The 22,739-nt window shown below is 40.7% G+C and overlaps 1 protein-coding gene across 2 annotated transcripts; it reads left to right on the forward strand.

Annotated features, from left to right (window-relative positions):
* The first annotated feature begins 2,519 nt into the window (after positions 1–2,519).
* On the forward strand, positions 2,520–21,798 carry LOC124051390 (protein FAM222A). Of its 2 annotated transcripts, none has more exons than XM_046374715.1 (3): positions 2,520–2,999; positions 11,243–11,408; positions 19,205–21,798. In XM_046374715.1, exons 2-3 carry the CDS (start codon positions 11,279–11,281, stop codon positions 20,593–20,595), a joined length of 1,521 nt encoding a protein of 506 aa, XP_046230671.1. In that variant the 5' UTR covers positions 2,520–2,999; positions 11,243–11,278; the 3' UTR covers positions 20,596–21,798. The 2 variants fall into 2 exon arrangements, with proteins under 2 accessions (XP_046230671.1, XP_046230670.1); XM_046374714.1 differs by having other exon boundaries at positions 2,521–2,999; positions 11,240–11,408.
* The last annotated feature ends 941 nt before the right edge of the window (positions 21,799–22,739 follow it).

Here is a 22,739-nt window from a genome sequence, read left to right on the forward strand (position 1 = left end):
CAGCCTGTTGTTGAGATATTAAAGTCCCTCTGCATGTGTTTATTTCTCTGAATATCATTTCATTGTAAAAGGTCTTTACTCATACACCAGCCAAATATGGCATAACTGATGAGTACATCACAAAAACAAGCCACACACAAGCTTATGAATGACCATACAAAGTGGTTGTTTGTATAAAAACATTACATTACGTAACAAGTTAATGAATGCACAAACACTTTTATTTGATATCTGATATTAAAGCCATTTTAGCTTTTGCATTTTTCTCTGATAAAAAATAAAAAGAAATCACATTAGCATAAAAGACCATTAGCTAATTGCATCACTGAATGTCAGTAAACTGCATCTTGGTCGAAATCTTGTCTTTAGCTATTAATCAGTGATCATAAGACATAAATACATTAAGACCAAAGCATATCTGTAAATCACTCAACACCGTGTTTACATCAGAAAGAGAAAGGAGGTCTTCTCTGTAATTATTATGCAGTTACTATTTGTTTGAATGCCCTCTCAGCATAGCATGCCAGCACATAAGGGGTTGGTTGGATCAGGATTTTTTGGATGATCCTCATGCAAACTGAGGAACAGATCACAGAGATTTTATCATGTGTTTGACCACACTGGACCAGCATGACAGGCTAGTGGACTCCTTTTACGTTCTTATAGACTGAATAGCCATTATAACAATGTGCGTTTAACTCGAGGAATATAACCCATCTACATCTTCAGTGTTCAATACAGAGACATTAGTTGGCATGGTAACCTCATTTGCCATCTGCAGGCCTCATTCATACTGAAAAATGACACCCAGGAAGCTGTAAAGAAACAATTCAATATTCTTTCTCACAGCAACAGTGGGCCACTATGTCTGCTGGTTTTCATCATCACGTTGGTTAGGGAGATTTAGTGCTGTGAAGAGTGCAGCGTTGTATGTCTAATATTGATAAATGGCTGATCAAAGTCTGATTGAGCATTTGAGGATGAAAAATTTAAAAAAAATTTATGCTGTGCTGTTTCCATCTGTTAGGTATTAAGGATCTGAGGTCACAGATGATTTATCTGAGGGTGGCTCAATAAAGCCGATTTGAAGGAATAGTTCACCATTTTCAGAAATACACATTTGTTTTAGTGCTGAGAGTTAGTTCATGAGATCAGTACCACTCATATCTGTCAGTTAAATATGAAGCTACAGCCTGCAGAAAGCCAGCTTAGTTTAGCATGAAGACTCGCTCTTTCCAGTGGCAGTTTGTTAAACAGAAAAATGATAAGTTGTAGTTTCGGGGAGGGTTATGTACAAGACTATTTCAGTGACTTTATTGACCGTGACAACAAGACCCCAGGGACAAGAAATGATCCCGGCCAAGAACTTGTCCCACACATTATACCCTTACTGGCTTTCTTGTGGAGGCAGGATTCCCAAAATGTCATAACTGTTCACAGCAGACATTTTTACTTATTCACATTTAGGAGAAGCACAGGTGTTACACTGCTGTGAAATTTCGTGCAAACAATTTGTGACAAGTGCTTGTCCTCAGATATTTCAAACCTGAGAGACAGGACTCTTAGTAAAATTAGTTCTGTGTTTGCCATCAGGGCACATTAGATAAGATCATTTGCATGGGAAAGGTTTTCCTGTGCATTTTTAAAGATTGTTTTGTCTGTTATGCTGTTGCCTCCGAGTAAAACCTTTATTTGCCTCAGATGGCAAATAGTAACTTGTTGACTTAAAGCCAGGTGCTAATTCAGTGCTTTTATGAGGGTACATTTTGTGCTGTCGCTGTGCTGGATTGCATCAGCTCCACACTGACTGACCAACTGAAAATAAGTTGGAAATAACCAGAATAACCAGAGATGGATGCTTTAACAGGGCTCATAAAAGGAGGAAATATTTAGCATATTTTATATACTTACTTGAGTTTTTTCATTTTGTGTTACATTATATTTCTGCTTCACCACACTGCATAAGGTTATACTCTACTTTCATGTCCACTACATTTATTACAGAACTTACAGTAGCTTGGCATAGTTACTGAACAAATATAGATTTTACAGGCAAAGCATCTGGTGAACTTGTAAAATATGGTGATTTTTTTAAAGACTGAACTACCCAGCAGTAAGTATAAGCCTTGACAAACATGAAAAATGTGTATATAATATTATGTTTATGGCAGTATATCACTCTGGATGGGGAATTGTAGACTTAACCACTATTACTTTCACTATTTTGCATTTAATGGAGGATTTCACATGTAGATAACTTATTTTATAAATATAATGTACTAATAGTCTACTACTTTTATGTCATCAAAAATCAGCCTTTTCCCTTTCTAACCCCATGCGATGCAGCTTTTCCTTCACTTCTGCACGCCCGATCCAATTAAGATTTAATTTAAGCACTGATTGGCTGAGAGTTAGAAACACATTTACTGCGCACACCGGGTGTGTGGCCTTCTTCTTCCACCAGACTTACAAGGACGAAGATAGACCAAAAAACTTGCATTTGTTTTGGGTAAATACATCAGACGTCTTCCCCTTTAAATCTTTCCGCGGAACAGCAACGTGCTTACTTTGACGGGTTTGGCATCACGGCAGTGGCCGCCTTCTCTTTCATGTGATTGGCCGAGCCGTGGGAATATTCAAATACAGCTTTGATTGATTGGCCCAGGGCCGGTTTCAACAGTGCAGGGGACTCATTTCCATTCCGACATCACTCTGTGTGGCACACACTGCTTGGTCGCTTGCCGAGATGAGATATAAGCGGCTCCACGGAAAACAAAATCGGTGAAATTATCTCCTACGCCACTGTCGAACATGTCGAGGAAGTACAATTAATGGAGACAGCTTCATGAAATGGATATATCTCCGGAGGTCTCCAGTGCGCATCGCGAAATCAGTTGCGAAATTGCTTTTGCAGAGGAAATACGCCTTCCGAGCAGGAGAACAACCAATCAGCCGTGGAGAACCAAAGATAAACAAGCCTTATGATAAGACAAAACTCTGTAAGACATTCATTATGTTTCTTATGTCCATCGTAATGTTTAGGGGACACTGTGTGGGTTTGTGGAAGATGTTTCTCAGCGCAGGAAATGTTTAGTTTGCTCAGCAGTTGTACCAGATGTTGTTTTTTTTAAAGCTGTGTAACTAAATGACGATAACGGAGTAAGAAAAATATTTATGGTTGGAAAGATGCTTCACTGTGTGATGTCAGGGTCCCTGCATTGATTTTAGGTCGACAGCGCTAAAGTGATGAAAGATGCCCAGTGCGCACTAATGGATAGGAGCGTCTCGCCCTTACTATATATCACTGTCCTGCTATTGGCTAGTGTGTATTTATATGGGCCGAATCCAACTATGACGTTTGTGATTTATACTAAGTATACAGAATAATTCATTCAGTGGTACATTATTTCCCAAAATCTGTTTAACAGCTAAACATAAGAAATAGTAGACCTAAATTGGTTATTATAATATGAATGAAAGACTAAGAAAGCTTTGCATCTGCAGTTTCTAAATGTCTCTTTTTCTCTCAAAACTGTTCTAGTCTCCTCTTTTTCATCTGCAGGTGACATCTTTGTTTGAATGTGGCTTTGCGCGCAGTGAAAGGCGCTTTATATGTCAGCGTCTCAATGGATACGGGAAGTGCTTTGAAGTATATTATCGGTCATTCAGGGCTGCCTATGAAGGTTTCCATTTCTATTGTCTGGAAGCCGGAGGTGGGATCATCGCACCTCACTGCACCGGTGGCAGCCGAGGTTGAAGGTTAGCCGCAGCAGAGGGGCCTATAGATTATTGGCCAGGTGTGAAATTCTACCCTGCATGTTTTTCCTGCTTGTGCCAGATCCTTTATTACCCAGAGAGATGGGACGTCTCTGCTTTTCCTCTGGAGGCAAAGAAGAAAAAGCCTGCAATTTGGTGTTTTATTGCTCTCTTCTCTTTTTATTATTTTCTTCTGGCAATTTTCTGACCAAAAGACAACTGTATGTCACCACCACTTGCTTCGTTTTAGTTTATTCTTCTTTCTTATGATTTTCTGCAAATATAAATCATGGCATTATGGCCTTTGATTTACCACAGCAACATAATAAATTTTAGTGCCTCATGCCCCTTTCATCATAAAGTGTATTGGTTGGCTTCATTCACTTTAAAATGTACAGCTTTCAATACTTTTACTCAGCCAGTAAATGTTTAGTGCATGTTTTTCATGCTACATAATTTAGACACCACTCTGTTCTTCAGATAATACTGTTAAATATGATGACATATTAATATTTGGGCAGCTTGTTTGATGTGTGCTTTGCCTGGGCCTGAATTCGTTTGAGGACCTTGTGAATTGTGTCGTATTATGAGCAGTCAATGTGCAGGTATCCCATGGGGGTTTCCCTCTGATCTCACATCACAACCCAGCAGTAATTCCAACTCCATGAAGAGAAGGGATTTGTCATTTGCCTGCCTACTTCCCTTTGCTTTTCCAGGAGTGAAGCTGAGCTCTGATTTATTGTGAAGTTTCCTCAGGCTCGCTCAATCTCCATGCCTACCGAATTACTGAATGGAGGAAACGGCTCACCACGAGAATGACCTTTTCTTGGATGACTATTACCCAGGCCAGTACGAGGACTGATTAAGGTCACGTCTTTTTCTGCCGTGTCATCCGTAGCTTCACATTTAAGGGTAGCGGAGTGTGCTGTGGGTTTTATGGTAAAGCGACTGAATGATAAGATAATGCAAAATGACTTTAAAAATATATATGCACCCACTCTCTCTGCCCATCTTATAGGAATAATATCAGTGGCTTGGTTGCTTAGCAGTTTCTCTTGTGCACCCTTTGTGATCACCTTTTTTATCTGCTAAGAGATGTCATGTGTAATTACAGGCAGCCTGCTATCTTTTGAAATCTGTCTAATTGGTCCTTTCTTTCTAATAGGATGAAGGGGGTAGTGAGATGGGGGGTTAAGGGTGGAAGGTTAAGGACTGGGCCTCTGAGGTCATTGGGAAGGGTGGGGGGCAGGACTGCCAGGGTTATTTGGAGCCCTCGTAATCTTTATTTTGTCTACACAATGGGTCTCGGTCATCGCTACTTCAAATTAATGATTAAGACTGGTGCATTGCAATCAATGCATCATCCTTTGTCCTAAATAGAAAGGCAGTGAGATGATGACATCTCTAGTTGGTCCAGAGATCAAAGACCTTTTTTTTTCCTAGAACATTTTGAGGTTTCATGGTAGACAGCATATCATTAGGTTATCTCCCACACTGGAGCCGTGCAGGCCGCATTTTCTCTCTAGTTTCCAATGAGTTTTATGTTCGCTTGAAGATTTTAATGGCATGGAGGAATCAGTGACCCTTAACAGTGTAACAGCCAGGGGATAGGGCTCAGAGGAGAAGAGGGTTGAGAGAAGCGTAACATAAAGTCATTTTGTTCTGTAGTTTTTATCAGCAGCACTGCATTTGAATGGAGACGGAGAATGCCTGAGCCGAAAGGCAGATGTCGACGTTCAACATTGTTTGATTCTTTTGAAAAAGAATTTATCTTTTGACAAAACCTTCAGCTCACTCGTTTACCATTTGTTATCTTTGAAGTCAAGGTTTTTGCAAAGTGTGGAGAGCATACCCATAGCTCTTTGACAGTGTCTCAGTGTGCATACTGGGTTAAGGATAAGATAAGTTTCTGTTTACCCTCCAATGCTACCTTGGCATTGGCCAGACTTTACCACATACAGTGTGTCTGTTTTACCTTGGCACCATCTGCGGGCAAGGGCAGATTTGGGTCAGTCCAAGGCTTTCTACTCCCTACCAAGGCTGTTCTCAAAGATAAGACTTAATTGTGCAGCTTTGGATTAGTGGTTAAATTTGTTCTCAGCATCTGCAGACACATTAAATCAGAAATGCCATTTTTCCAGAAAAACAAATCCATGTTCATGTTCGGGTGTATAACCACTTGTACCTTATGTTCTTTTGATTCCGTAAATATGATTGTTGTGTAGCTGAACAATAAAATGTGTATCTTCACCAGCCACTGCCTTTTGGTATTATAGATTATTTTGCACAAATTAAAGCTGGACAGGGAATAATGTACAAAAAATAAGTTGGATATTAAACAACCATTCTGTAAACACAGTTTTTAAAAACTGTCATGCAGAAGTGGCCTACATTGACTCCAGAATAAATGATAACTTGTCAAAACTGTAAACCTCACTGACAAATGTTTAGCTGTAGCTGTGGCTGCTGAAATTAATGGTGCAAGCTCTGATCGCCTTGAGTTGGAGTGTTACTCATTTCAAACCATTTGATGCTGCAGAGTTAAATACTGTTTGAGAATTACATTATTGAAGTTGATGTAAATTTTTCATGGCTAGGTAGAAACACAAATGCACAAAGTAGTTTATTTTAAAATTCTTGATACATGCAACTTAGAAGGCAAATCACTTATGATGCACAGGTTAAAATAAGCAGTGGACAACTGCTGTGCATGTCAGTTGGATTAATTGCTAAGTCAGTTTCTAACAGTTTATACTGCCTTTGACTATATATTTGTAAGGAAGTTTTATAAACATGTTTTTCTACAGCTCTCAGCAAGGTGGTTGCAGCATTCAGGGGGAAAGTACTATTCAAATATACTGAAATACTTCAACAGTAGCACTGAAGTTTACAGTGACACACATTGTATTTTGCATGTAGAAGCAGACATATGCATTAGCCTTTGCCTGATTGTCTTTGCAGTAGTATTGAAATATGGATGAGATAGTTGAGATTACAGATTGCCAGTGGATGTTTATTGTTGTACCATTGATGATCTGTTGATTTTTTGCATTTTCAGGCCTTTTCCCTTAGCTTAATTGTAACTCAACCGTCTATTAATGGCTACATTAAATTTTGCACAAGAGAAACTGCAATGTTTTTCCAAGATACCCAGCCATTAACATTGTTATAATTTACACCCAACTGAATGCATTCAGACATCTGTCTGAATATTGCCCAGCGATCGTATTTACATAGATTTTGTGCTTTCGCATGCATTGTATAGGAAACGTTTTTAACACTGTTGTTACAGCAGCTAATCTCAATGGAAATGAGGTTCATTGTTATCAGCCGCAGGCTTCGAGTGTTCTTGCAGTGTAGGGCAGAGTGGCTCCGGGTTGTTTGGATATCCTGTGTGTGAACCGTGGACCTTTGTGTCCTCTTTTTCTTCCTCTACAGAGAAGGCAAAGAGAGAAATCTGGGTCTCTCTTATATGCTGCTCTGATACCAATTATGCAAACTATTATAGAATTTAACCAGGCCAGCTCTTACCGGCTAATCCAGAAGTAATAGATTCTATTAAAAATGTATGAGGGGGTTGGGGGATGTGTGTGTGTGTGTGTGTGTGTGTGTGTGTGTGTGTGTGTGTGTAGGGGGGGGGGCATGAATCCAGCAGCACTGCGGTCTTAATTCTCCCTGTGTCATGATTACTTGTCTGGTCTCCATTACTTAGACAGGTTCCAGCAGTGCCTACCTCAAAGATGGTATTAAAGCCATATGTAATACACAATTAATTACACAGTAAGTGGATTGTTGTTGCATGTCATGTTCATTCAAAGAGAGACACTGCTTTTTCTGTTCTGTAATGACCAATTGCTCTTTGTTAATCATTTATTTCCTCTTAAATTAAACCTCTTTCTTTGCTTTTGTGCTCTTTTCTTTCTGCTTGTCTGCAGCTTCTGAGTGGAAGGAAGAAAAAGAAAAACATTAGCATAGCCCTCACATACTAATCCACCCAGAGAGTGAAAAGGGTGCTCGTCTTAAACCTTTTTCATTATCATCTAATTATTAACTGAGGATTCTAAGAACTGCTAACAGGAGCAGCTCATCTAGGGAGGGGTGGGTATGTGTGTGTGTGTGTCTGTGTGTGTGGAGTCGGTGTGTATCTTTTCTTTTTTTCATGTTTGTCGAGAGGGAGGCTCTCTTCGCAATTTGCTTCTATCTTCGCTCTGACCCTCTTTGCTGCATAAAGTCATAAAAGGCTCCAGAAGGTCAGACAGATGCTCTTGTCTGATTCCTTGTATAATTTAAGGCTTTTTCCTTCTATGATGGATATTCTTGTGCTGCTGCTTTATTACAGCCAGAAAGGGTAAAAAAAAACAAAAAACAAAAAAAAAACAAGGCATGGTGCATTTTAGATTTTTGTTTGAACACCCAGCTTTATTATTTAAAAACATATGATCCACATCTGCCTGTTAAACTAAACCTGGTATTATAAAGTCTCTCCATCACTGGTCCTGCTGGTCCTGTGGCTCTACTATTCACTTATCTTCTCACAAGGTTCCTTGTGAGAAGATGAAGCATTGTGCACCCTGTCAATAATGAGAGAAGAGTCTTGAAAAATAGATTTGCCAAGACATTCTTATCAGAAAACCATCAGGGGGAGGTGGAGGGGGGTCAGCTTGAGGGACTGCAAAGCACAAGGTCTTTATCTCCCTGGCAGGCTCTCGGTGGTCCACAGCATGCTGCTTATCAGCTGTGTGGATGTCGCCTGAGAGTGACGAGGATTAGATGTCCTCGCAGCTTATACTTTCTGCTCTTTTTCTTATTATGCATCTCAGAGAAGTCCTTGAATACATGAACTTGTAAGACATGAGAAGTGCCAAAGTTTAGGCTTTGGAGGACATATGGAAACAGAGACATCTGGTTTATAACATCTGTCATCACGTTCATGGGGAGCAGCAGTGACCATTGTGTTCATGACAGAGACCCTTGACCTTAATTATGAAGGTTGAGTCCAACTATGCTGTATTTTTAAGACAGCTGATAAGTATTTTGCAGTTGTCATGTAAGTCATTTCTGCATTATTTCAGCATTTCATGACATGACAACATATGAAAGTATGAGACATAAAACATCCGTCAAGCTAAGCGTTCTATAGAAGGCTGGAGAATTGATATTGCTTGAACAGCCCAGATACTATCTTGCACTCTCGGATCCCTTTAATCTCATATCGCTCTCACCCCTTTTTTCTCCACTCAGGAGTGAGAAAGAAATTCTACGCTTAGGTTTTCATAAAATCTCTTTAAATTTAAAATTTGGGTAGCAGGATGAAAGAAAGCGTCATTACTTGCACTTTATGCATCATTTCTAGCTCCCTTTTCTGCTTTCAGCTAAACTTTTTTTTCCTTTAAGCCACTGCTGGCCTCTCTTTGAATTATAATGCCTTCCTTGATGTATTTTATTCCAGCTGCAAATTATGGGAGTAATGGAAGGTATTCCAATTCATGTCATTTTCTGCTAGTAAAGGGATTTCCCTGAAGATACCTTTCTGCCTTGTGCTCCTTCTGAGTTTTCGGTGCCTCCCTCTTGACAAATGAGCGGTAATGGGAAGGGTTGTTGTGAAATTATTTTCCAAAATGGAATCTGACCATACTGAGGCTTTTATAGCTCTTCATATGTGTGTGCTCAGATGAGACAGGTTGCACTGAGCAGTTTGAAGTGGGCTTGTCACCCAGGGACAGATGTTGAGTGGAGGAGGGGAGTGGGTGCACAAAAAGGGAAGAGTGAGGGAATATTTTTTTGGCACCTGAGTAAAATGAAAGCCACGCTGTCTCTTCTTGTTTTTGATGCGAAGGTAATCGTGTTTCTGCAGCTCATCACTGAACACTCTGTTCTGTGGTTGGTTCACTTTAGCTGCCCTCTGGACCCTGAGGGAGAAATAAAAGCAAAAATCCAAAAGAACATTAAAACCTTGAAAAGAAAAAGAGGCAATATGACAGCTGTGTGCTGCAGGCTTATATTAGTCTTGTTTGAAAGTGCTGCTTTGTAATGAAAGCACTTTTTCTTTTAATTTGTTATCACTGGATTGATTAACTATCAATAACCTACAAGTATCTTTTTTTGCTTTTATTTTTGCATGGACTGCAGCTGTCTGTCTACAAAGCTGCCTGACTCACATACAGTAAGAAGTACCTTATGGTAGCCCTTTTTTTTTTTTAGTTTTGCCGTGCTAGCATTCAGATTTGGTGAGTCTTTCAGATAATCAAAAAGAATGTCAAACACGATTATCACTGAAATATGCCCTGGGTGCCTGGCTTCATCTTTACGATGATTGTTTCAATCGGCACAGCTGTGGAGAGGCGCCTTCTTTTTCAGACACAGCCTCTCATTTCCTTTGACAATACTTAACTCTGCAAACAGCGCAGTCTATTTTAGAGAATGAGCTGCTTTGGGCTTCCTCTGCTGTTCAATACAGCCAAAAATTCATAGAGGCATAAACGCAGTTCGCAGGGATAGTTACAAATTGAAACACACATCCTGAGGCTACAGGAGGCCTTGTAAATGATCTCTGCGATTGCAGCTGACAGAGCAAGGTTGATAACAGGAAAGAACCATCATAACAACTAAGAAGAAGGAGGAGGAGATGGAGTCATCATTAAGTGATATTACTTTCTTGAATGCGCAATATCAGCAATTCAAAGAGGGGCTTTTGAATTTTAATGTGGTAAAAGGACCCATGTGGTCACAGAGTTTTAGATATGTAAGCTACTGAACTAATGTGGAAGATATTTTTGAAAGAGGAGAGCCTCCCATGGGGTTTTACTATTCTCAACCAGCAAGCTTGCAGTTTTTTTTTTACCCATCAAACTGATGTTTCATGCAAGAGTTGGAATGTATTACATATTATTTGATGTTTTTCCAAACTTAAAAGTTGGTGCCTACTTTCTTTCCAGTGATCATCAAAACTGTGTGGCCTATGAAATCACAAAAAATTTAAAAACCAAAACACTTGGGGGATTGATTCATCTCTAGTGAGGTCAAAGTTTTTTTGAGCCACTCTAGCTGAGTCTCTTTATGGATCCTGATCAGTCAGTCTGTCCTCCACTTTAGTCCAGACAGAAATATTAAACAACTTTTGGATTGATTGTCATGATATTTGGTGCTGACATTGTGCTGGTGCCTAGAGCATGAAACCCACTGACTTGATCTTCTGACTTCTGAAATGTCAAAATTTAAATTTAGCATTTATGACCTAATGCCTGCAACACTGTATTATGTGTCCTAATGTGTTAGCTAGCTAATGCTCAACATGGTTAACATATACCTGTTAAGTATCAGCATGTTAACTTTGCCATTGTGAGCATGTTAGCATGCCAAACTTGGCATCAAACTCAAAGTATTGCTCTAGTACAACCTCCTTCAGCAACCTTCCAGCATGGCTGTAGACTCTTAGTTTATTTATTTGGTTTTGGCCGTAACCAGTTTTCCCCTTTTTTTTCAGCAGGTTTATCAAGGCTGTGTGCAGCCCCAGTGAACTATCATGCTGGCCTGTATCCAGAGGCGGCAGAATCTCTCGTCGCAGCGTCTGGCCTGCTCACCTGAAAGCCTCGATGTACCACCGCCGCCATTGTTGCTGTCAGTGCCACCGCTGCCACCGTGCACCCGCAAAAGTAAGTTTATGTCACAGAAGTGACAGACATCAAGTAATGTATTAATAGTTTGAAGCAGTAAGTGTTCATAAATATTGGCATCTTGGTCCATGTTCCCGAGTTACTTATGAATCAGTCATGTTCAGCTTGACCTTGTTACCCTCCAGGTGCACATAAACATCGTGCATGGTTTTTAGCGGTGTGCTGAGATTTCAGCTCATTTTAAAATAATGGGCCTCCTGATGATGATGATGCTTGTTAATTGGGCTACTAATCAGAGTGCTCCTGCAGAGTATGTGTGTGCAGGTCAAAGTGGACTCTGAAATTACAGAGATAATCAAGTCTCCCATACAGGGTTACTAATGATGTTCACATTTTGTGCAGAAACTGCTCCATGTTTGACCTTGATGTTGACTTATTATACTGCATTCGTTGGAAGGTTGAGTGGGTGTCTTTTGCACTAACCTGGACTGACATTCATCATTAGATTTCATTCAGTTAATTAATTGAATGCGACTTATTTGCAGTTTTAGTTTTTGGTATAATTCTTTGTATTATTTGTGCAGTGGTCCCAGTCGCCTCATCTTTTTTGTCCTAGACAGTCTAGATTCACATAATGAGATCATAGTACCACAAATGAAGTTATTCTGCTCTGGTTTCCTTTTCACGATTGCTTTAAAAATTTGTTCAGGTCTTTTATTTCTTTGCTGGTTCTGGTTCTGGCCATACTGAGGATCTATAACAACTCACAGTTAAATGGTTCAGCTGGATGTGTGTTAGAGTCTTACGAATGTGATCTAAAATCATTAGGTCCTTTTGAAGATGGTGCAGTTTTCTTTTTGAAATAGATGGTTGCCTGTGGTCTCATAGAAAGCATGAGCAGGCAAATATTAACCAATAACGTTGTGTACATTCAGACTTTTTGAGAGAGAATCGGCATAATTTGTCTGTGGATGTTAGCTTGTTTGACATCAGTATGACCATCTTTGTCTCCAGAGCAGGGCTGTGGTTAGGATTATCTGACTGATCGTGCAGCCATTTAATTTGTATGAGCCTGTGCCCTCTCAAAGGATACCTTTGTTCATTTATCATGAAAAGTACTACTATAAAAAGTCTAATCTTCCACCGAGTGTGTATTACATAGTAAATTTAGAAATAAAGATGAGAGGGCCTAACATTACTTTCAAATTTAATGACCCAGTAGTGATTCGGTGACAGATTAACCCAACTGTGTTCTTAATTGACAAAAAGTATGGATAGTGTTTTGCATTATTATTTCTTCTTTCTTCTTTCCTTTATACATTTCTAACTAACTCCATTCATATTTCCAAAGCTGAAAAAAATCTCCCTCATCAGATGCCATCTTCACTTCTTTCTCCCTTATCATCTTTTTTTTTGCTATTAAATATTAATTGTAAGTCAATGGTGCACTTGTCTACTAAATACTGGAAGAGAAAGGCCTAGATTGCCTTAGGCTGAACTAGCGGTGCATTCCTTATCCTGTTTACCTGCAGGGTCTTTTCCTCCCCCTTGAATTGTATGTACTAAGACTGTATAGTGCAGTGCGTAGTGTAGCACCCTCCAGCTCTATCCTGACATTTCAAACACAACCACAGGGAACAGACTGCTTATCGGAGCTCAGTCTGTGTGGCCCAGGCTTCTTCATTAAATGAGTCGTTGTTGGATTGGGTTAAATTGGAACCGCCTTTAGTCGCTGCCATGCTTTTGAAAGCCATTTCCATTTTTAGCTATCAATAAATGGAAGGCACAGGACTTGAAAGCTCTCAGCCACACAAAACCCATGTGAAAGATTTCTGAGTGTTAGGAATTATGTGATGAAAGTGAATGAGAGCTGTTCACTTCTCTGCTATCTCGGCTTGAAAGCAGTGGCTGGAAATGCTTTTTCCCACGCTGCCGGCCTGTTCTCGGGTCCGCTTTGAGAGGGGAAACTTTGCGCAAGCTGGGCCAAGCGGCACAGAAACAAATGAGGAGTGACACTGGTGCAAAGGAGCATTCACCAGAGCCTCTTCAAGCACACATAACTAAGTGTTCAACCCTGAGGTGACTCTGTTCTGTGAGCACCCTTCAGATTAGTGACTTGGAGAGAGGGAGGCTTGTGAAAATGGGGTGAATGAGTGTCTATTTTTATTTTTTGTGTGTTTGTGGAAGAAGGCAGCGAATAAAGAGTTTAGTGTGAGCGAGATTTGAGCATATGTTCTGGTGTCAGCATGTCCTGGGTCTACTTTTTCCACTTCACCCTTTTCACCCATCTCTGTCTAATGGCCCTCTGGGTTGCTAGGTTGAATAAATCACACAGAGGCATTAACTGGCAACCTTCTTTAAAGTCCAGAGGAGTTAAATATTAATACCTCTTTCTATAAGTCTTTTGACAAAAGAAAAGCTGCTGATACTGAATCTCAGTAGTGAAACTTATGGCAAATTCTTCATGTGGTTCATGTATCCATTCGCATCAGCTCTGTTTTTAACAGCAGCAGCCAGCTGTTTTCAGCAAACAGCCCTGATAAATCCCTATCTTTCCAGCACCAGAAAGCAGGCACAAAACAATTAGCCAACATTTCTGGCTGGTGTTAAATGTCATATACATCTAGCAAACATTTAAGACACAGATAATTAATGAGTGAATATTGCACTTACATTCATTAGGTGGCCAGAAACATGGCTCGGACTGAATGCTAACATTACTTTGTGTCTGCTGATGTGGAATTTTAGCTCTATGACTGGATGTTTTTTTTGCAGAAATTCACTTTGGGAGCCATAGTTCACTCCACTTACATTTTCATATACATCTGCAGCATTTTTTTATGTAACCCCTAGTGGTCAAAATGGTTACTTCAGCTTTAAACTGTATTGGCTGAATGTTTAGTGTGATTTGAAATTTGATTGAAATAATCCATCACGACTGAGTGAAGTATTCATATGATGCTATAGACGATGCCAAGTAAATGAACCTGAATTGAGAGGGAGAACCGAACAGCTTCGTGTTGTTGCTTTGTCTAACCAGTAGATAGACGACAGCAGAGGCTCGCCTCAAAGACATGAATAAAGTCAGGGCCAATTAATTACATGGTTCTAATGACTGGGCTTATTGGGCCAACTGGGTGCATAGCGGAGGTTGTCATAGTAACAGAGACATACGTTTTAAATGCACTGTGAATGTGCTGGTTATTGAGGTGGGCCAGAGTATTTTAAACATCGGGATTATTGGTGTGGTAAACACATATTTATGCCTGCTGAGAAGCACTGTTCTGTTATTAACTGCCAGTTCTCAGCGCCATGTTCCTGCTGCGGATTTGACGCTCGTGAACATGTTATCTCACAAAAGTGTTTATGAAAAGTCTTCAGCATAACATCAAAGGCCTGTGGGATTATTGCCTGGCACTTCTAAAAGCATGTATGGATATTAACGAGGGATAATTTATGAACTTTTAGTTTGATCTCGTGGGGAATCATATGTAGTGGTCATCCTAATTGCTTCCTTATGTCAGCCCTGTGGGTATGAGATGGTTGGAAGCCGTGTTTTTGGAAACCCATTGAGCTTTTCCAAATGCCGTCGTCAGCCCTGCCTCTGGGGCTTGTTTTGCCCATAAATTAGTGATTAACTCAAACTGCTCCAAAACAATGAGGTCTCCGCTTTAATCCGGGGGAAATGGTTTCAAGTGTGACCACGGGAAAAAGATTAGCCAGTTTAAAGTGGCAGAAAGCATTGAGTGGGATTGTATGGGGGTGGAATCAGGGTTATGAAAGACCATGTATACACCACATTGTGATAAATACCCACTGTTTTATCCCTCTAGAATATTTTTAAGCTAATACTTTAATTCACACAAACATATACACACATGATAAATTAGGTCTTGTGCTGATTGAGAGTTTATAATTGGCTCCCCACCCCCAGCTGTTCCTCTTTCCATGCAGGCGACACGCATGGAAAGAGGAAATCAGGATTAGGTGTTTCCTGTGAAAATATGCCAGTTTCACTCAGCACGGTGCCACAACAGTCGAGCAGCATGTTTAATGTTCGAAGCCCCTTCCAACCGAGAAAACATTCAAGCCTGACCAGTGGGACCACTAAATCTATCAATCTTGGGTTGTACATGCATCACCCATCATGTCATTATGCTGAGTTTTGAAGAAAAGAAAAACACTAACAAGCTTTTCAATTCTACACAATGTACTTCACTCATTCCTGTCTAAAAAGCAAGGAGGAGGGGGGGATGTAAAGGGTCAAAGAATAAAAAAAAAATATAAGCTCTGCATGATGCCCTCAGCCAAGGTTGCTCGCAAAAAGTGTTATGTTATTTTCTGTGCTGTTCTTCGTCTGCCTCTGTGCTCTTTTGTCAGGGCTGAAGAGTGAAACAGCGTGCAGTCTGCAGGTTCAGGGTGATTAAGTGCTTAAGGTCAGACTGCTAATTATCTCTCTGCCATTCCTTACCTGACAGCACACAGCTGCCATTTCCCCGTTGTCATGTGAACAGCCTCATATTTGTTTTCAGTTCTCATCTTTATTTAGCACCACTGAATTTTGTTATGCGGCTGACTGCGGTGCCTCTCGATGAAGAAAGACAGGAAAGCGTGTCTCAGAGAGAGATGTATAGTTGACAGTCTGAAGGATGAATTAAGTAATTCACAAGCTGAAGTGTTTTATTTATATTTGTAATAGAGTTACATACATTAGTAATCAGCAATGTTCCCTTCTCACTGTGTTTTATTTTAATTGTCCTGAAGAGGTAAAACTTTTTGTAACAGAAGTCTTCCTTTTTCTGTCCTGTTGTGTTCATCTCACCATCTCACAACCCCTCAGACTTACCCTGTGACCTCTGGAGATCTCGATAATGTTATTTTTCTGTACGCGCCCTGCAGACAATTTTTTTCTGGCCCGTGTGCTGATTATGTACTAAAGATTATGCCTGAATTAATGCAAACCTGCTTGAAGAACAACATGAATAATCTAATCTCCTTAAGGCAACTTGGGCTGATTAAAAGAATCGTTTCTTGAGCTAAAACTATAGAAGCTGTAGTTGCAACATTTTCATTTGCTAGGTAAAAATATTTACTTAATTCTCTAGCTCACACATTCTTGTGCAGGAGTTCAAATGCCTGGGATTTAAAAGAGCCACGCAGGTGAATGAATATCTTTATTGCAGCATAACAATGAAATAAGGAGGTTGCGGGGAAAACTTTGGCTTTGTTTGTACATTTTTACTTGTTTGTTTGTTTGCTTGTTTTTCAGCATTGAGGCCAAAATGCGCTGAAAGCTACTGATGCACATGTTGTGAAATGAACCAGCTATAAAAAAGGAAAAATGTGGAGCAAAAGCTTGAAAATGTGAACTTGTCCCAATTTTTGATAGGCACAAGTGACCTCTTTGGTCACCTGCTTAGCGATACTTTATGCATGGCATCAGTTATCACTTTCATGAGTATGCATGGGACCACATGTTGAGAGCCTTCGTGTGCTTTTGCCTCTTTGGCACCTTCAGAGGGAAAGTTAAGCTTTCTTAGAGCCAAATTGTAATTAATGAACCACATGTTTTAGGCACTGTTTGACTTGGGTGTGTTTTGCAGGAAGGCCTGAGTGAAATGAACAAACACTGTGAAGAATGACTTCAAGGTAGACTTTTATTACTGCTACCACATTCTTCAAGAAAGCTATAACTGACCGGTAAACATGATGTGCTGGGCTCAGTTTACTGCCATTTAACACCGCTGTTTGACATTAAAATCCTCAAGACTCAAACGGGTACCTCTGGATGTAATTTAGAGCAGTTTTAATGCTGGTCATGCTGCTTCTAATCTCAGTTTTAACTCCACATCATCTGGCAGTTGGCCTTCTGTCAGGATCAGCTAAAATGACAACCCCCCTTTTTTTATGCATATGTCACATAGTTAGTGGTCCTCAGATGATAAATATGTGAATGCAGAGTGGGGAAGGCCTGTTTGCTAATGAGGTTTCCATAGTACCACATTAAGGCAGCCGCAGTGGGAAGTGCAGCTGTGTTGTGTCTCCATGGCTCTGACAGGGCTGTGATCTCAGGACTAACAATATCAGACACCCTGTGAAGACGTGTTAGCATTCAAAGTGTTTGAAGTGTTTGTGGAAAAGCAAGCCAATTGCAGCATGCATGGTTTGACTACGACATTTTACTGAACGGCGACTAAAAGACTCGTTTTGTTAAATTATCTATCTTTGGTAGATAATTGAGCTTAATTGAGAAACATTCTCCAAGGCAAAAAAATAGAAGAAAAGACAAGTTTGCTGGTGTGTGATGGCACAGGAATTTATTATATATTAAATGTGACATTGGTTTTCGTCATCTAAGCTCCTTTCAGGTAGTTATGAACCTCTTCTGCTTATCATTTCATGGTCATGAATATTCAACTTTTATCCCTAAATCGTCATTGCAGCTCTTTTTTTCCCCCTGTTATCTTTTTCTCCACAAGTAGGATTGTGGGAAACCAGCACACATCTTGATGCTGTATGCAGTTTGAATACCTCCAGCATCTCAGATGTGATGGTTTTCTATAGCAGCTCTACTCTCTACACACTGATACATAATAAGCAGTGTTTTGCTTTGTTGTATTTCTCTGTAGAATTCATTCATGCTTCTGGCACCATGGTGTGCTGTTCCTTCTGCTCCACTGGGAGATTGCTGGATGGATTGAACACTCTACCTTACCTCTTTCCTCCATTTTAAACACCCAATTTATTTCTTTCATGAGATGGATCTTGTAGATTGAATCATTTTCACAGTCGGGAGGCTCACTGTAGGCCTGAAATGAAATGAACTCCCAAATCAATTTCAAATGGGAACAACAAGTGAGCTCTCCCCTGCATAGCCAGAATTGGTTTTGTTATTGAAAATGAAATGAAGTGTTTTGTTTTTAGTTTTCGTCCTTTTTATTGCAGATTACAGCCTTGTTCTTTTGCCTGCTGTGACGGCGAGAGCCTTAAAGCCTGATCTAGGTTAATTTCAGCGCCTTTTCTTTTTATGTCAGGAATTCCATAAAAGTGTCACTCTGAAAGGTGGCGGTAATTTCTACCAGGTGATTTATTGTTTTTAAATGGGGCGCCTTTCCCACCTTTCCTTTTGTCGCTAGGAGTTAAGCAGCCATGAAATTGCCTGAATAATAGTGTTTAAATCCAATCTTAGTTTGTCCCGTCAGCTTTCCTGCACACAATTCAATCGGCGACGCTTGGTGATTGCTCTTTTTCCATCTGCATCAACTTTTCTTTGACAGTTTAAACTCCAGGCTTTTACAGTAAAATCAGTTCAGGTTCATAAAAGCATAAAGTGAAGCAAAATTTTATATTCAGGAACTGGTGATGGCCGAATGATTTCAGTGAGAAACAACCAAAATGTGGGTCTGCTCAGAAGAAAGTTAGCATTTAGCAAATATTCATCAGTAATCTTGAGAATCTCTAGAAATGATTAACTTTCACACGATTTTCACACGATTACGACAGTCACTTTCAACTTGGCTGTCCCTGCTGTGGTTTAGCTGCTAAATGTGATCAAATCTCATTTGAGCCATTTCAGTAAAATTAGTTTCTCTACCCTCTTCTGTTTCCACTTGCTGCCTTCCCAAGGTAAGCTAATTTTAGGTTGAACTAAGTCAGAATTAATTTTATTAAGCACTGATCAAACAGCACTGGTGGTGTTTCACTCCCTGAAATTAGTTTATACGACATGTTGATGTCTGCCATTATTCCCTGAGACAGCTTTGAAAGAAAAGGGACAAGGTTTCTCTGGGCTGCATGTAGAGTAATCGCTTGTTTTCTATCTCTTTCCTTCTCAGGCGAGCCAGCCTCCATGATTTCTCGGTACCCTTCTCCCGCAGAGTTGGACGCTTTTGCCCAGAAGACTGCCAACAGCCCACTGTCCATCAAAATCTTTCCATCTGATGTCCGGGTGCCACAGCATAAACAGCTTAACAAAACAGTCAACGGCTTAGACACCACAGGCCAGCGCTGTGGCCCCTATTCACACCCGTACTCAGGAGGCTACCAGGGGTTGTTGGCCATTGTCAAGGCTTCTGTGGTGGTCAAAGGTGTGGTGAAAAACTCTGAGGGCAGGAGGACTAAACATGCAAACACCCAGACTTCTGCGGCACCGTATAATAATCCTCTGAATAATGGCTACACAGTCAGACACAGGCATAAGGCCTATCATCTAAGCTCATGTAAGCCTCCTGATGTTCCCATTGAGACACTTTGTTCTAGCACAGCGATGGCCTCAGGAGATCAGAGCCAGGCCCCCCAGTCTGAGCTGGCAGAGGTTCAAAGCCTGATGAGGCAGATGAGCAGAGTTCCCCACAGCCAGGCCCTGCAGCTGGGGGGAGAGGCTCGAGCCAGCCCATCACTACAGGCTGTGGCTGCGGTGGCACATTCAGACTCAGACTTTGTCCTGGGAGTGCCGCCCCAGAGCAGTTTGGCATTCACGGGGGCAGTGATACCTACACAGAGTGCAGACATAGCCAAAGCTGGGTTCTTGGATAAAGGAGACTACAGAGTGTGGCAGCATAAACATCAAATGCAGCAACAGCAGCCCTATCAGCAGGGAGCAGTGAGGATGTACGGTGCTCAGGGGCACAGAGCAGCAGAGGCTGGCCAGCCTCCTGAAACCTGCCTCCCTTTGAGGTGTTCTTCTCAGCTGCCATATAGACCGCATCCTGCCAACGTGGGCACTGGGCAGGAGCGAGTCAGCAGCTCCTCTCTGAACCACGCCGCCATGCAGGGGGAGTTCTCTGTCGGACACTACTTTGCTCCTCTCTGGGAGAGTGTTGTGGCCACCCCTAATAGCGACTGTTATACCTCTCAGGTGATGGCAACGGGTACGTGCGCAGCCAGGCCTAGAGACCTGGGACTCTCCCATCCTCATCTCCAACCAAACCGCCACCAACACCACAACCACCCACAACGACACCAGCCACAGCTCCACCCTCCTCTCCTTCCTCATACCCAGGCCTACAGCACAGACCAAAACCTCTGTTGTGGGCTGTCTACTTCTAGTCTGTGCCACGCTGCAGTACTTAGCAGCAGCCTGCAGTCTCTGGAGTGCCTCATCAGTGAGATCCATCCTCCCTGCATCAAAGAGCGCATGCTGGGCCGTGGGTACGAAGCCATGGGGATGCCTCAGCTACTGGAGCACCACCAGCAATCCCACATCCAGCTCCCCGTTCACAGATAAGATGCAGGGCTGCCACACAACAGGATGCAGAAGTGACAAACCTTTTATAGATGATGGAAGTTGTGTCAGTTCAGACATCTATGAGAATGAGACATGCGTTTTTATTTTGTGCATGTACTGTATTTGTAGAAGGCTTTGTGTTATAAGCCTGCAAGGGTAAAGGATAATCACGACTTAAGATACAGGTTTATCTTATGGACTTTTCATGTTTTATTTTTATATCTTAAATGGCCATCAAATATGCCTGTTGTTCCTCATTAATACTGATGCTGAGCTCCTAATCATTGGAACCTGAACTGTACATTTTGCGGGTAGGCCTTTTACAAAGATGAAAACTTAGTGCAGTGAAATAATCATTGTGGCCCCTCTAAAAACATTTACTTGAAACTGGGGAAGGGTCGCTGGTAACTGTTTTTGTGAATATATTGTGTATTTTTGACATAAAATGGCTTCTTCTTTTAGAGGGAAAGCTCCTCAATTATTGACTGAAATTTTGGTTGTCTGCTGCTTTGTTGTGAATTTAGTTCAGGCCACTTTTCAGTGCCGTACGCAGCGCCCCAGCTTCTGCTACATGGTGCATATTTCTTGTCCACTGTATGGGGAAATATTTTGACTGTTTGCAAATTCGAATATACTCTGTTATGCAGACATTCATGTTATATAATTTCAACATCTTAATCAATGTAATGTAGTCATGCTCAGCATAATGTATTAGGACTGTTGCATACCCAAATCAACACTGTGGCAATTCAGGCCATGCAAGATGTGCCCTTTGGTTGTATTTTTCTTAGCATTTTTAAATTTTAAGATACTATGTGGACATTTTTCTGTTCTTTTTCCTCTGAAAGGTTGTGGCTGTGGTTACACAACAGCAGGTATAATGGAGTGCCACCTGAATCATTCACAATATCTTCTTTGTAGGGCTATATTATCTCTGATGGTGTGAGATGTATGACTGAGTAGTTCTGTGTGTGTCTGCACTGGTTCTGTAATACTATTTATTTATGTCAGCTTGTTAAGTTATATGGCAAACTGTCTCTATAATTATGAAGTGCAATTATTATATATGAATGAATTATATGTGAGTGCTCTCCATGAAGTATGTTGAAATAACTACATTTTGCAATGTATGATCCTAATCCCTCACCCTTTTTTGCCTCTTCTTAATAAGGATTGTCAAGTAAATGAAATTTTCTAAACCCAGCAAATAGCAGCGTATTATTACGTATCATCAGTTTTTATCTGCCAGACATGCAGCCAAGAAGACTGTTTTATTATATTCACGAATGATAAACTAGTTGTGGAAAGATGAGACATTTTTCTGTTTTTATTGCAAAGGGATTTAAGGCTTAACCACCAGACAAGTCTCTCTTTTCAGCTATAGATCTCATTTTTATTAAAATCTATCTTTTCGCTGGAGGTTTATAATATGATGTAAGTCAATCCTTAGCTGAAATATATTGGACTGGTTCCTCTGTAAATGATGCAACTTGAAAGTACTAATTTTGTTATCCCAGTGAATTATGTCCGTCGAGACGGATGGCCAACGCTTGAGGCGGAAAAGCCACTCAATGCTTCCCAATACATGTATGTAAATAAAAATGTACAGGCCTTCACTTTCCTCTTATGATATTCCATTTGTGTGTGAAAAACACACGCTTTCTTGAAGATAAATCTACAAGGATATTACTTTTCAAATTATGTAGAAATGGACTTGCCTTTACCCAGCTATTGAATTGCTAATCTGCAACGGCGGTGCGCCTGCCTGCGCCTCTTATTTTGTGTCATTTGTCCTCCTAAATTGGATGCTATAGCAGTAATGTGGTTTCGGTCACCATAGATGTAAAAAGCATATCCGTTCTAAGTAGTCTATTACAAAACAAATAACCTAGATGGCGTAAATAATGGCATTAGATACACCATTGGGAATAAAACTGCAATATTCCATTGATTGCCTCATTGCAGATAACAAATATTTCAGAGTTAAAGGTCAGTGGCTTTGTCATTGAGGCATTGTTGTAAATGATTTCCTGTCTTCAGCTTGTGTCTCCTGGCTTCGCTTGGAGCTTTTCCATCCTATCTATCAGCGAGGACAGGCCCGGCCGCTCTGCTGATAAACCGACAGGATTACAGACATGCTCCCC

This window comes from Scatophagus argus, chromosome 20 (assembly GCF_020382885.2).
Source record: "Scatophagus argus isolate fScaArg1 chromosome 20, fScaArg1.pri, whole genome shotgun sequence".
NCBI lineage: Eukaryota > Metazoa > Chordata > Actinopteri > Scatophagidae > Scatophagus > Scatophagus argus.